The sequence below is a fragment of the Salvia miltiorrhiza genome, chromosome 8 (genome assembly GCF_028751815.1).
Source record: "Salvia miltiorrhiza cultivar Shanhuang (shh) chromosome 8, IMPLAD_Smil_shh, whole genome shotgun sequence".
In the NCBI taxonomy this organism is placed as follows: Eukaryota; Viridiplantae; Streptophyta; class Magnoliopsida; order Lamiales; family Lamiaceae; genus Salvia; species Salvia miltiorrhiza.
The window spans coordinates 3438468-3451135 of record NC_080394.1 but is presented as its reverse complement, the minus strand read 5'-3'; the positions used below and the strand labels follow the sequence as shown (position 1 = coordinate 3451135).

General features: G+C 33.6%; 2 protein-coding genes across 3 annotated transcripts; both read left to right on the top strand.

Annotated features, from left to right (window-relative positions):
* The first annotated feature begins 391 nt into the window (after positions 1-391).
* LOC131000071 (uncharacterized) lies at positions 392-5958 on the top strand. The gene is made up of 15 exons (XM_057925834.1): positions 392-656; positions 1176-1329; positions 1424-1535; positions 1630-1752; positions 2314-2418; positions 2892-2975; positions 3065-3180; positions 3568-3669; positions 3764-3877; positions 3998-4054; positions 4420-4486; positions 4643-4696; positions 4842-4916; positions 5424-5459; positions 5558-5958. The coding sequence occupies exons 2-15, from the start codon at positions 1310-1312 to the stop codon at positions 5639-5641; spliced, it is 1149 nt and encodes a 382-aa protein (XP_057781817.1). The 5' UTR covers positions 392-656; positions 1176-1309; the 3' UTR covers positions 5642-5958.
* A 2437-nt stretch (positions 5959-8395) lies between these two features.
* LOC131000070 (UDP-xylose transporter 1-like) lies at positions 8396-11871 on the top strand. 2 transcript variants are annotated; one of them, XM_057925833.1, is made up of 6 exons: positions 8396-8881; positions 8960-9144; positions 9230-9297; positions 9390-9522; positions 9609-10040; positions 11669-11871. In XM_057925833.1, exons 1-6 carry the CDS (start codon positions 8761-8763, stop codon positions 11738-11740), a joined length of 1011 nt encoding a protein of 336 aa, XP_057781816.1. In that variant the 5' UTR covers positions 8396-8760; the 3' UTR covers positions 11741-11871. The 2 variants fall into 2 exon arrangements, with proteins under 2 accessions (XP_057781816.1, XP_057781815.1); XM_057925832.1 differs by lacking the exon at positions 11669-11871 and having other exon boundaries at positions 8466-8881; positions 9609-10199.
* The last annotated feature ends 797 nt before the right edge of the window (positions 11872-12668 follow it).

The window sequence follows — 12668 nt, the reverse complement described above, 5'->3', positions numbered from 1 at the left end:
AAGCTCGATAAATAAACAAACCAAACTTGAGTTTAGTAGTATTCGGCTCGTTAACTCTTGAACATGTTCGTCAAGTGATTCACTTTGAAAAATATAAATTATTAGTAGATAATTTATTTTTTTTTAAAATAATCAATATTTTGAATATAAATATAAATTTAGAAAGTTTGTATAGGCTCGTGAACTGCTCGTGAGCCTCAAAGTATTCGGTAAGTAAAGTTCGGGATTCGATTCGATACTAAACAAATCAAACTTGAGCACACCACTAATCGGTTCGATTCGGTTGGATTACATTGAGAAGCATTAGTTGGTGGACTTATGGCAAATTCTCTAATTTAGAGGGGTTAATATGCAATAACTTAATTTCAGCTAATTTCCACCGGCATTCGCCAACTATATCAAACATTCACGCCGATCTCTGCTACATTAAGCCTCTCTCTTCTCTCTCTCTCTCCTCTGCTGGCGACATTCGCAGCTCTCTCCTAACTCCAATTTCGTTTCTCTTTACAATCCCACGCATTTCAAATTCGGGGTTATATTATAAATTCCATACCTTTTTCCGAATAATCTAGTATTTTTTTTATGTTCAATTGTGTTTCTGTATCTCATACATTTGGGGCTTGTAGTGATCGATCTTTCGCAAGGACGTTTGGAAGGTATTTCGGCGTTTCCAGTGATAATTTAGGCTCATTAGTGACACTTCAGTTTTCTACTTTATGTTTCCAATAAGAAGTTTGGGTTTAGGATTTATGTAGCTCGTAATGCTATTACTCTTCTACGAGTCTGAAAAATCAGCATTTCGATCAGTGTTGCGTGTGTTTGTGTCACTGTATCTATTAATTTCCGATAGCGCCTGACAGTGGTACGGACTGCAGGCCGCAGCAGCTTTTCGAGGAGCAGTTTCCGGAAAATGGAAACTTGAGCAATGCTGTTGTTTTGTTGAATTAGATGCTGTAAATGAGCATTTGAAGTTACTTCTTTTCTGCTTTTTTGGTGATTTGTGTTCATTTCATCTAAATGATAGGAAATGATACTCATATAGTTATGTATTTGTGCCTGTGGTGTGGCGCTGTCGAATTTGCCTGCTAGCTAGGCTTGTATCAAGAAAGTTTCTAAGCTGAGCGATGAGAATATAATTTGATGTTTAAGAATTGGATGGATCTCTTATGATGCAGGAATATGATGCTTTGTAGTATGGAGCAAAATTGAGTTATTGGAGAGGCAACTTCGATATATTCTGCTTGAGTTTCTTAAAAGATCGGTTTTTGCCTTACCCTTGACCTTGAGTTGAGCGACTATTTTCTTCAACATGGGAACCTCACATCGCAGGTTTGTATAGATGTTGATGTTGCTCTGCAATGTTGTATAAACTGCTGCATCTGACAAATGGGTTGCTTATATATTATTTTCTTTGCTTACGCAGTGGGGTTTTAAGGAGATCAAACGACACTGCTCGACTTCTATTAACAACAATCATGGGAATGGTCCTGGGATATTTTATAGGTGTTTCGTTTCCATCTGTTTACTTAAGCAAGGTATGATCTAACTTGCTGAGTAACTTGCTCAATGAAATTTTTTGTCACCAATTAGGTTCATTAAACTCTATCCTTGTCTGTCTTCTGCTGGCAGATTAATCTACCTTCAAGTTTAATGACATCTCTTGATATGGCCTTTACCGATGATCCTCGTAGTTCTACTAGTCGCAGTTTTCCTGAAAACCTTGGTACCGGAAGTACTCCTTTGACACCTAAGGTCAGTCTTTTCCTAGTATGTTTTTTCTAATGGGATGGAGGGAGTACATGCTAAGTAAACAAATCAGCTAATCACACACCATACTTATTTTCGTTATTGGGATTTGCACTCTAAGGGTAATAGATTTTCTGTATATAGAAAATCTCAAGGAACTGGTGAGACCGATAAGTGCTGATGGCCTCAGAGGAGTTCAATGTTATATATATTCTCAATGAAATGACAAGTAGCCCCACTCTTGCCATCTATCAAATCCAACAAAGATGTTTCTTCTTACCAGTTTCCATATTGACATCCAGTGTTTTGGGTCAATATTATGTGTATATGTCTGTATATATCTGACGTATACCACATCTCGTGTGTCCCAGTATTTGGTTAAACAAGCTTTTCTGTTGTGCACTTCTCCTAATTTTGTTTATCACGCCTCTTATATTTTCCCCTTAAGCATTTCCCTAATTGATTTGACATAAACCTGCGGTAACGGTACTATCTACTCTTCCGTGATTGGTTTTAATATTCATGCGAGGTATTATTATATTTAAGCACAATCCTTTTGGATTTCAGATATATGTTCCTACAAATCCCCGTGGTGCAGAGTCTTTGCCACCAGGAATTGTTGTCTCAGAATCTGACTTTTATCTACGGAGATTATGGGGTGAGCCTAAAGAGGTAATAAAAAAGTGGAAATGATGATATCCCAAAAGCTCTGAATGAATCTGTGTTTTTACTGATAATTGTCTCTCCAATGATATGTGGTCATATACAAGTGTGATATATGTTTAATCTAAAACACAGAGTATTTAGAATTTTAGATTCTCTCAGCCTTAGCTGGTTTCAATTATTTGTTGAATTAACTAACTTATTTTCTGTTGCATACTTGCGGGATGGGATGAATCGTTAGACTACTTTCCTGATCTTAATGCAGCGTTGACTGGAGTTGATAATATTGGTGTGATATAATTGTCAATAGTAGGTGCATTAGCATATATCTACAAGACTACAACATCAAAAACTTTATTAATGCGATGTCTCACGTTCTCACGATAAATGCAGTTCTTGTAATGACCAACCTCTATATACGTATCTTGCATGAGATTTTATGCGATAGGAGTGTGCTGACATCTACATGCTGGAATTCTCAGGATCTGAAAAGAAAGCCAAAGTACCTAGTGACATTTACAGTTGGTTTTGAACAGAAGAACCATATTGATGCAGCAGTGAAAAAGGTTACTTTAGAATGTTACAATGCTATAACCAGTCTTTTCATACCCTAGAGAGAAATTATATTAAATTTAGTTTTGGTATAATTCTGTAGTTCTCTGAGGATTTTCAAATACTGCTTTTTCATTATGATGGTCGAGCCAGTGAATGGGATCAGTTAGAGTGGTCACGTCAAGCCATACATGTCAGTGCAAGAAAACAAACAAAGTGGTAATATATCTTCAGGTTTTTGCTATATTCTGGGCCTAATCCATTATCATTCTGTGCCTTCTATTGTGGACTAGAACCTATGAGGTGTGTTTTGAAGGGATCACATTTTATGCTAGAATAACAAATTTCTTGGTGCCTGTCGATGTGGAAACACACTTTAAATATCTTGCTGACTAGTTCTTTATCAAATTTTGTGGCCTGATAGAGAAGATTTAGAAACTGCTATGGGCTGAAACTTGAGCTGATTACATCATGTTCATTTATTTATTAGACACATCTGATCAAATTAAGAATCTTATTAGAAGTTTAGAACTTATCTTGTCTTTTGGAAAATTAGAGTAACTATCTCCTTGTTTATCAACTTCCGAATGTTGCTGGGTTTTACAGGTGGTATGCAAAGAGATTTTTACACCCAGATGTTGTATCAGCTTATGATTACATTTTCATTTGGGATGAAGATCTTGGAGTTGAGCACTTCAATGCTGATAAGTAATAATCTTTTTCTGTTGTTCCAAAAAATCATGAGGTCATGTTATGACAACCTTTTCCCATCAATTTATATGGTACTTCCTCAACTTGCTAGGTATATTCAGTTGGTTAAAAAACATGGTTTAGAGATCTCCCAACCAGGTCTCGAACCCAACAATGGACTTACATGGCAGATGACTAAGAGGAGAGGTGACAGAGAAGTTCACAAGTAAGTCCACTGGTTAACAGTTTAACCCCCACCTCCCCCGCTGTTTCTTTTTTTACTTCATCCTCCTTCCGAGAAAAGAGAAAATATGTATTTATAAAATGTGAAGTGATTGATAAACAGGGATACAGAGGAGAAACCAGGCTGGTGCAGTGATCCGCGTTTGCCTCCATGTGCAGCGTAAGTACATTCCGGCAATATGTGTTTTTATATCTCTTTTGTCTCTGTATGTATCTCTATATGCACTGAATACTGGTCTGTCTGGAATTCCTGGGTATTACCATCAACTAAGAATCTAAGATATTCTGTACCAAATCTCTATCTAAGGGGATAATTTCCATATAGATAGTACTTGGGAATTGTCTTTGACATTCTGTTCTGGTGCTGCTATTAAGTGAGAGGGACAGGGTGCCTCTTAATTTGAGAACTTCCCTCACTGTGTAAAATCTGTGAAGGGTTTAAAATTTGACCTCTCCTTAACTCCTAACCTAGACTATTTCATCTGGCAAATCCGCTAGAATAATGTGTATTTTACCATTTTGCAGCTTTGTAGAAATCATGGCTCCAGTATTTTCTCGTGAAGCTTGGAGATGTGTTTGGCATATGATTCAGGTGTTTGTCAAATTTGGGGAATACCACTCAAGTCTTTCCCATATCAATTTTTTATCTTAGAGCTTATCAGATTGCTTTTCTTTTTCTTTTTCTTTTTCTTTTTTATTATCAGTGTTTGAGATTTAATAGTAACTCTGCACAATCTTGTGCTTGCAGAATGATTTGGTGCATGGATGGGGATTGGATTTTGCATTACGAAGATGTGTCAATGTTAGTTTCCATCTCTCTCTCTTTCTGTGTTTGTGTGTGGGCATTCGCTCCTGTTTTCTGTTGAATTTTTTTTCAGACATGTGTGAGTTCCCATTTTCCATCTCCTCGGTCAATACCTTCTTCTCACTTCTGCTTGTCCCTGCAGCCTGCGCATGAAAAAATTGGTGTCGTTGACTCACAATGGATTGTTCATCAAGTGATTCCGTCACTTGGAAATCAGGTTAGAGACCAACACCTTGCTAGGTGCTAACAGCTTAATCTTCCAACCTACTTACTGGATCTTTTTGTTTAAATCATTCTTCTTGAATCTAACAGTGTATTTTTTATATTCACTAGAGATAAGTTTGATACGGACATCACCTAGGGCCAACAAAATGGCTATTTTTGTGTGTGGACCCAGCGTTGATGCTCAATAGTTTGGATGTGATCATTTCTGATTAAGAATTGACAGTAAATCAGGCTTTTGAATGTTTAGGATGTGTGGGATGCTTTTGCTCCTTCTAAATATTTGTTCTTGACAAATGACTATCCTCTCTACCTTGCCACTTGTTTATGAGCAATAGCTACCCGGCCTTCATTTGATGTGTCATAATCCTTACGTCTTCCCTTCTTGGCTTACTCACAACTTTTTGTGTTTTCTCAATTCAATTTTCGATCCTATTTTTTATATGTGGGGTTGAATTGTCGTTGGAAGTGTCACTAAACCCAAATTTACTAAAATCCTCAGGGACAGACCGATAATGGAAAAGCTCCATGGCAAGGGGTATGTACATCCAGAACTATGTATAGCTCGATACGAGCATCGTTATAATCTTTTCTGTGTTTCCCAATTCATTCCTGTTTCATTTCATCGTATCATAGGTACGAGAGAGATGCAGAAACGAATGGAGGATTTTCCAGGATCGGCTTTCTACTGCAGACAAGGCATACTTTTCTCAGCGGTAGAATGGTGTGAGTCGTGTGACGGCCCCCCCCGCCCTATAGTTGTGTATATTGCTTGTCATTTCCCTTTACTTCCCATCATCTCGAGTGTTGTTTTGTAGCCTAATTCTTTCTGTGAGAAACAGCTTTTTCGCGAGGCGTAGATTGACCACGTTAAGATTAGTGTGAAATCACCATTAGATGATGTCAAAGAGAGAGCATTTTGTGAGCAGGTATGTTGATTTGTTTTCTTGTATTGTTGGTCAAGTGCTCTTCTATGTTTCTGTTCCAATGTAATCTTCGAATTATTAGGTATTAAATGGAGCTATATCGATATCAAACCAGAGGATCTTTTATTTTTATTTTTAGTGTGTGTGTGTGTGTGTTTTTAATTATTAGACTATTTGTAGAATTTAAAATAATTAAATATACTATAGGTATATTAAAATTTGTAAGGATACACATGTTTTTATAAAAGTAGTGATATTGAAGTTAGGCATCAAAATCTTATTGTACGCGTCACATCATTATATAGTATATTTTGTGCATGAATAAATTAATCTTGAATTCCAAATACAGTAATAATTGCATGTGGAGTAGTTTATTAAGTTTTTTTTTCGTTCAATTTATTTAGGGTTTTCTTTTTCTTTCTTTTGTTTGAAATATAGTACAAAAATGGTACGTGGATTCATTACTAGCAGAAAGAACGTACATTGTACGTGTAATTAATGAATCTATTATTTTAAAAAATCTATTAATTCATTACTTTTATTAGATAATTTGTTGGATGGATATATTTATTTATAAGCTTTATCAATAGCTATATATATAAAGTATTCTTTATAGATTTGGGTGACAAATAAATGTATTATATTTTATAAATATAATAATAAATATATAATAGGGGTAAAATAGGCAATTCACAAGTTGTGTATTAAACTGCTTAGGCTATTTTTCTATTAGTATAGATAGATTTTTTAGACTCACTGAAATATATAAAGCATTCGGGAACTAATATATAATTTTCACAAAGTTATTATTGTTTATTTATTTTTATATATATATATATATATATATATATGTTCCACATATGTTATGCCTTGTAGATTTTAACCTACGAAAAGGTGTGTTTTAGAAGGTGTAAAAGGAAAACTGAAACATGAACTTTTACTTGATGTAGAGAATTCTGTTCCACATTTATTTGATATGGTTGATAATATATCTAAAATTATGAAACTCTATAATTGTAAAATACGTTTGAGATTTATATAACGCCAAATCTTATACAATTTTTACAACCTTTAGAAGTATCAAAACTCTATAAATCGACTTATAAATTTCTGTTTGTGGAGCAAATAAACCATTGGAAAAGATCTTTCACTGGCTTTTCATTACATGAATACCTTTAAAGAAACTGCAAAAACAGAAACTGCAAAACCAAAGCTAAAAAGTGATACAAAAAAATGGTCACGTGATCATCTATTCTTCATCACATTTCATTCTCATAATTTAACCTTTTAATTAAAGGGTATGGTATGGAGAGCTCCTAAATCATAATTATTGACTAATAAACTTGAATTGTAATTTCAATTAAAGCTCCTAATGATTCACAGTTATAATTAATACGATGTAGCACCATCACCATACACATAATATGAGGAAATATAAATCATAACACGAAAAATAATAAATAGTTTCAAGATATAGAAGGATGTGGTTTAACTCCAATGTCATTTTCATGTAACATCTCACCAAACTAAGACTATTTGTATGGTTTCTCAACATTTTCCATATGCACAAATAAGTGCTCTCGTTTCACCTTCCTATCTTCCTTTCCAAGACTTTGCAAATCAACATAACTATGTATATATAATAAAGCTAATTGTTAAAACATCACCGTAACTTTTAGTATTTTCCAAAAGATGACTATATGTTACGGAATTTGAAAATGAGGACTATATATTATGAAATTTGAAAGTGAGGACTATCGCTTCCATTTTTTACATTTACACTCCTATTTAACACATCAAAATGAGGACTACAGCTTCCATCATAGCCCGAAATAGGAGCGTAAATGCAAAAAATGGAAGCTAAAGTCCTCATTTACAGATTCTGTAACGTATAGTACTCATTTTCAAATTCTGTATCATATAGTCCTCTTTCTGAAAACACTGAAAGTTATGGTCATGTTTTAACAATTAGTTCATATATAATATTCACTTCGTCCCACTAGAATTTGCACACTTGCCTTTTTTGTTTGTCCCATTAGAATTGACACTTTTCTAATATAGTATGTGGTCCCTACTTTCTCTACTCACATAAAATAAATGGATCCTACTTATTTTACACTCTTAACCATTTGTTCTTAATCTCCGTGCCCAACTCAAAAGTGTCAATTCTAGTGGGACGGAGGGAGTATAACGTTAGTTAGCAACATTAATAATGCACAATTTGGACACCCAAAATCTATATGCTAATATCTTACACTATATAATTCGTATGATCTTGCAAAATTAGCTAAAATCTACAGTTTTAAAGGCAATTTGCAAATAGGGCATTTCATATTTTTTTTTCTATATAAATTTATTATATTCTATTAATTTAAAGATTTCCATTAAATGAGTAGCCTTATATATGACGAATGGAAATGGCTACCCTTTGCTTAAAATGGTCGTTAAGAACAAAGCCAACAATAGCCAATATCAAACAACCTTATCACCCACCACATGGTAATAATAATATAAGCCAACTCTCCTTTCTTCTTCATTCTACTACAAGCCTCTCTCTCTCTCTCCCTCTCTCTCTCTCCCCCCCTCTCTCTCTCTCTCTCTCTCTCTCTGGTTGGAGAGCACAAGAGGTTTGTTTGGCTCTAACTCCATCACTCCATCATGCACATATAATATGTTCACATTATTCCCACTTTAAATGATTTTGATGATCACATTAAAGATTCATTAGGCCACATGGTTTGTGAGTCCCTTGTCACTAAACTTGTACCAAATGTTAAATAAATACATCACTAATGTGAATGTGACTGGCCTCCAGAAAACAGAAGTACCTATATTCAAGAATATGTGTCTAACATAACTCTGTTTTTCATGAAAAAAAGAAAAAAAAAGAAAATCTGGTGATCTCCACAGAAGATGGGGGAGATGTCAAACAACCAGCTGGGAGTGATGGGTGCACTGTTTCTCTCCGTCGCGTCGTCGGTGTCCATTGTCATCTGCAACAAGGCCCTGATGAGCAATCTTGGCTTCCAATTTGGTAACTGACCATTTTGTGTGAAAACTTCCACAAATACATCAACTTCATATATATTTTTCTTTCTTTTCTTTCTTGTAGCCACAACACTCACCAGTTGGCACCTGATGGTAACATACTGCACCCTCCACGTCGCGTTGCGCCTGAATTTCTTCGAGAACAAGACAATCGACACGAAGACAGTGGTGCTCTTTGGCATCCTGAATGGTGTCTCCATTGGCTTCCTCAACCTCAGCTTGGGATTCAACTCCATTGGCTTCTATCAGGTGAATGAATGAATTCTTGATAAAAAAACTCAATCTTTTTCACACATCATGATCCATTTTTGGGAGACTCATTCACATGCTGCAGATGACAAAACTTGCAATCATTCCTTTCACAGTCCTCTTGGAAACTCTGTTCCTCAAGAAGCAATTCAGGTTAGTCCTCTCAAAAATCTCAACATTGATTGCTATAGATATATATATATATAGATATATGTGAGTAATTTAATTTCCTTTTTGTGATGCAGTGACAAGATCAAGATCTCTTTGTCAATACTACTAGCTGGAGTTGGCATTGCATCTGTCACAGATCTTCAGCTAAACATGGTTGGAACCATTCTGTCACTCATAGCCATCCTAACAACTTGCATAGGCCAGATTGTATGTCTCCTAATTTCACACTTTGTTCAATAAATCATCACCATATATTAGCATTAGTTACACTAACACATTTTTTCATTTGTCAGCTGACAAACACAATACAGAAGAGGCTGAATGTGTCATCAACACAGCTTCTGTATCAGTCATCGCCATTCCAAGCAGCCATTCTGTTCGTGTCGGGGCCCCTGCTGGACCAGTGCCTGACGAAGCAGAACGTGTTCGCCTACACGTACTCACCCGTTGTCATGGTGTTCATACTGCTGTCATGCTTGATTGCTGTGTTTGTGAACTTCAGCACATTCTTGGTGATAGGGAAGACATCTCCTGTTACATACCAAGTGTTGGGGCATCTTAAGACATGCCTTGTTCTTGCATTTGGGTACACTCTCTTGCATGATCCTTTCACTGCAAGGAACATCCTTGGCATACTTGTTGCTATGCTTGGCATGGGATTGTATTCTTACTTCTGCACTCTTGAATCCAAGAAGAAGCTCTCCCCTTCTCTCTCCTCCCTCCAGGTAATATCTACACTTGTGTTTTACTACCAATTTGCTTCACATCATGGAGATGTTTCTCTCATCTTGATCTTGAGTTTGAGTGTGTCAAGTTTTGTTATACTCCCTCCGTCCACGAAAAAATAATCCATTTTTGCCATTTTGGGACGTTCGAAAAAATTAGTCCTTTTCCATTTTCGAACACTTTTTATCGCATGGTGGCCCCTTTCTCTTCTCACAATACAATTAATTATAATTATAATTTATAAACACTACTTTTTAAGTGAGATCTAAACTCCATTTACATTTACAGTTATTAAAACTAGTGTCGTCTCCTTCTCAGACTATTTTTTGTTGACGAAGGGAGTATGATGATTGAAAAAGGCCAACAATCCTAATTGATACTTTGTATTCCACTATTCATTTCACTATCTTCATAAATCAATCAACAAATTGATACTTTGTGGCCAACAAGTTTATACTAGCATGTGCATTCGGTGCAATGCACATGGAAACGTTTCTATATTTCTATATTTATATAAAATTGATATTAACTCAATTATAATCAGATTCATAAATCTAATAAAAAAATTAATTTAACTGAATACATTTGAGTTGAATAGTGGAAAAAATAGAAAAATAAAGAATTTACAATAACAAAAATTGATATTACGAAAATATAAAAAAATAAGGTTAAAAATGAAAATGAAATTAAAAATAAAAAAAATTTAAAAAATATATTTATTCAAATAAAAAATATGAATTTCACAGTATCAAATGAGAGAGTAGAGAGATTTTTTTAAATTTTAATCTTTAAATAAATGTAACTTTTACATTTTAAATCAAATATTTACAGTATCAAATTAAAGCTCGTATCGTGATAATATACATATTAAATATTTTATAATTAGTCGAATTTCACAATTTTAGAAAGAAAAAAAATAAGAATATAAAAAAAAGGAAAAAATATACTAGTTTATAATTAAAACTATAAAATTATCACTCAATTTTGAAATCAATTTGAAATTAATTTCAAACTGAAATCTTGACTTTTTAATATAGGAGTATAAATTAGTATCAATCCTAAAAAATAAAATTGAAGACAAAATTAATAAAGATAAACAAAAAAGACCAATAGTAGAATACGGAATGGAACACCAAATTATTAATGTTGTTATTATTATTGTTATTATGGAAATTTCTTTTATTGTTTTGTATTTTGATTTGGTAATTTTTTGTTGAGGGAAATCTTATTATAACCATCTTTCATAAAAACATAAGTTTTATAGCCCTAGTTTATAATAGATAAGTTATATAGTCATTTTAAGTTTAAAAGACTATAACACCCTTTGACTTTTTATTACTCGATGGTGTACACGATGGCACCATCGAGTACTCGAAGTACTCGATGGTGTTATAGAAAATTTTCAGTTTTTTCATTACTCGATTGTGTACTCGATGGCACCATCGAGTACTTCGATGGTATACTCGATGGTGCCATCGAGTACAAAAAGGTCAAAGGATTTTATAGTCTTTTAAGTCTAAAATGGCTATATAACTTATCTATTATAAACTAGAGTTATAAAACTTATGTTTTTATGAAAGATGAATATATGTGATAATTCCCACTTTTTTGTTTTTGTTTGTCTCAGGTTAAAGAGAGGGAAACTGCGCCGCTGTTAGTGAGCCATCAAGACAAAGAGTCTAAAAACTCAATTGTTTAAAATAGAGGCCCATGTCTATTTTTGGTTAATCAAACTTCTTTATTTTATTTTATTTTACTTTATCTTCTTTTTTAGGTTAAACATTTTGATTATTTTTTATTAATAAAATTTCATGGGTAACGTTCAATCAACCCTTTTTCTCACCACAAGATTATATATTCTACTATATTCGTGGATAATTGACACGTGATAATAATCATAAAGGTATAGAATTGTGAATGTTATGGTCTATATTTTCCTTATATAGACTCTTAGCATTATTACATATTAATCACTTACAAATACAATAGAAGATATCATGTTAGAATGTAATAGAATCCTAAATCAAGAATCTTAGCGATAAAATCTTCTTTAAAAATACTAATAAGATTATAAAATATCATTCAAATGTGAATATTAGTCCCGATTTTAATTTATAAGACGATCTCACACAAATTTATGTGATTTCACCAAAAATGAGGAAGATGAATTTTTTTTTTCCTTTAAAGGAACTTAATTTTAAGCCTTCTTTAACATAGAAAAGTTATGCATTTTGAATAAAACAGAAAAATAGCATATTTGCACGTTACTTATCAGTCAGTCCGATTCAGCTTAAACTAATATTTCTCTGAAAATACTATTTAATACATAGTTTAAGAAACCACATTTTTTTCGATATAGATCTCTATTATTTATTTATTTGAGGGGAACATCGATCTCTAGTTGATGTCGAATATTGTTATTTTGGGTAAATTACAAAAACTACTTTTCTTTTTCCCTTTTCAATAATTCCGTACAACCCAACTATACCAATTATACGTATTTGTTTTTGACTATTTATTTTTATTTTTGTAATGCGAGGAAAGTTGTGAATTTTTAATTCAAGACTTGTTTCACTGTTGGAGATGCAATAATCTTATTTGAACATAAAATGGTCTAAATATAAAAA

What these genes read in the sequence shown, in the direction of transcription:
- LOC131000071 (XM_057925834.1), top strand. Translation starts at nt 1,310, where the DNA reads ATGGGAACCTCACATCGCAG. An exon ending in TTGATGCAGCAGTGAAAAAG is followed by an intron (nt 2,976 to 3,064) that starts GTTACTTTAGAA and finishes ATAATTCTGTAG; the next exon opens with TTCTCTGAGGATTTTCAAAT. An exon ending in GAGCACTTCAATGCTGATAA is followed by an intron (nt 3,670 to 3,763) that starts GTAATAATCTTT and finishes TCAACTTGCTAG; the next exon opens with GTATATTCAGTTGGTTAAAA.
- LOC131000070 (XM_057925832.1), top strand. Translation starts at nt 8,761, where the DNA reads ATGGGGGAGATGTCAAACAACCAGCTGGGAGTGATGGGTGCACTGTTT. An exon ending in CAATCTTGGCTTCCAATTTG is followed by an intron (nt 8,882 to 8,959) that starts GTAACTGACCAT and finishes TCTTTCTTGTAG; the next exon opens with CCACAACACTCACCAGTTGG. An exon ending in CAACTTGCATAGGCCAGATT is followed by an intron (nt 9,523 to 9,608) that starts GTATGTCTCCTA and finishes TTCATTTGTCAG; the next exon opens with CTGACAAACACAATACAGAA.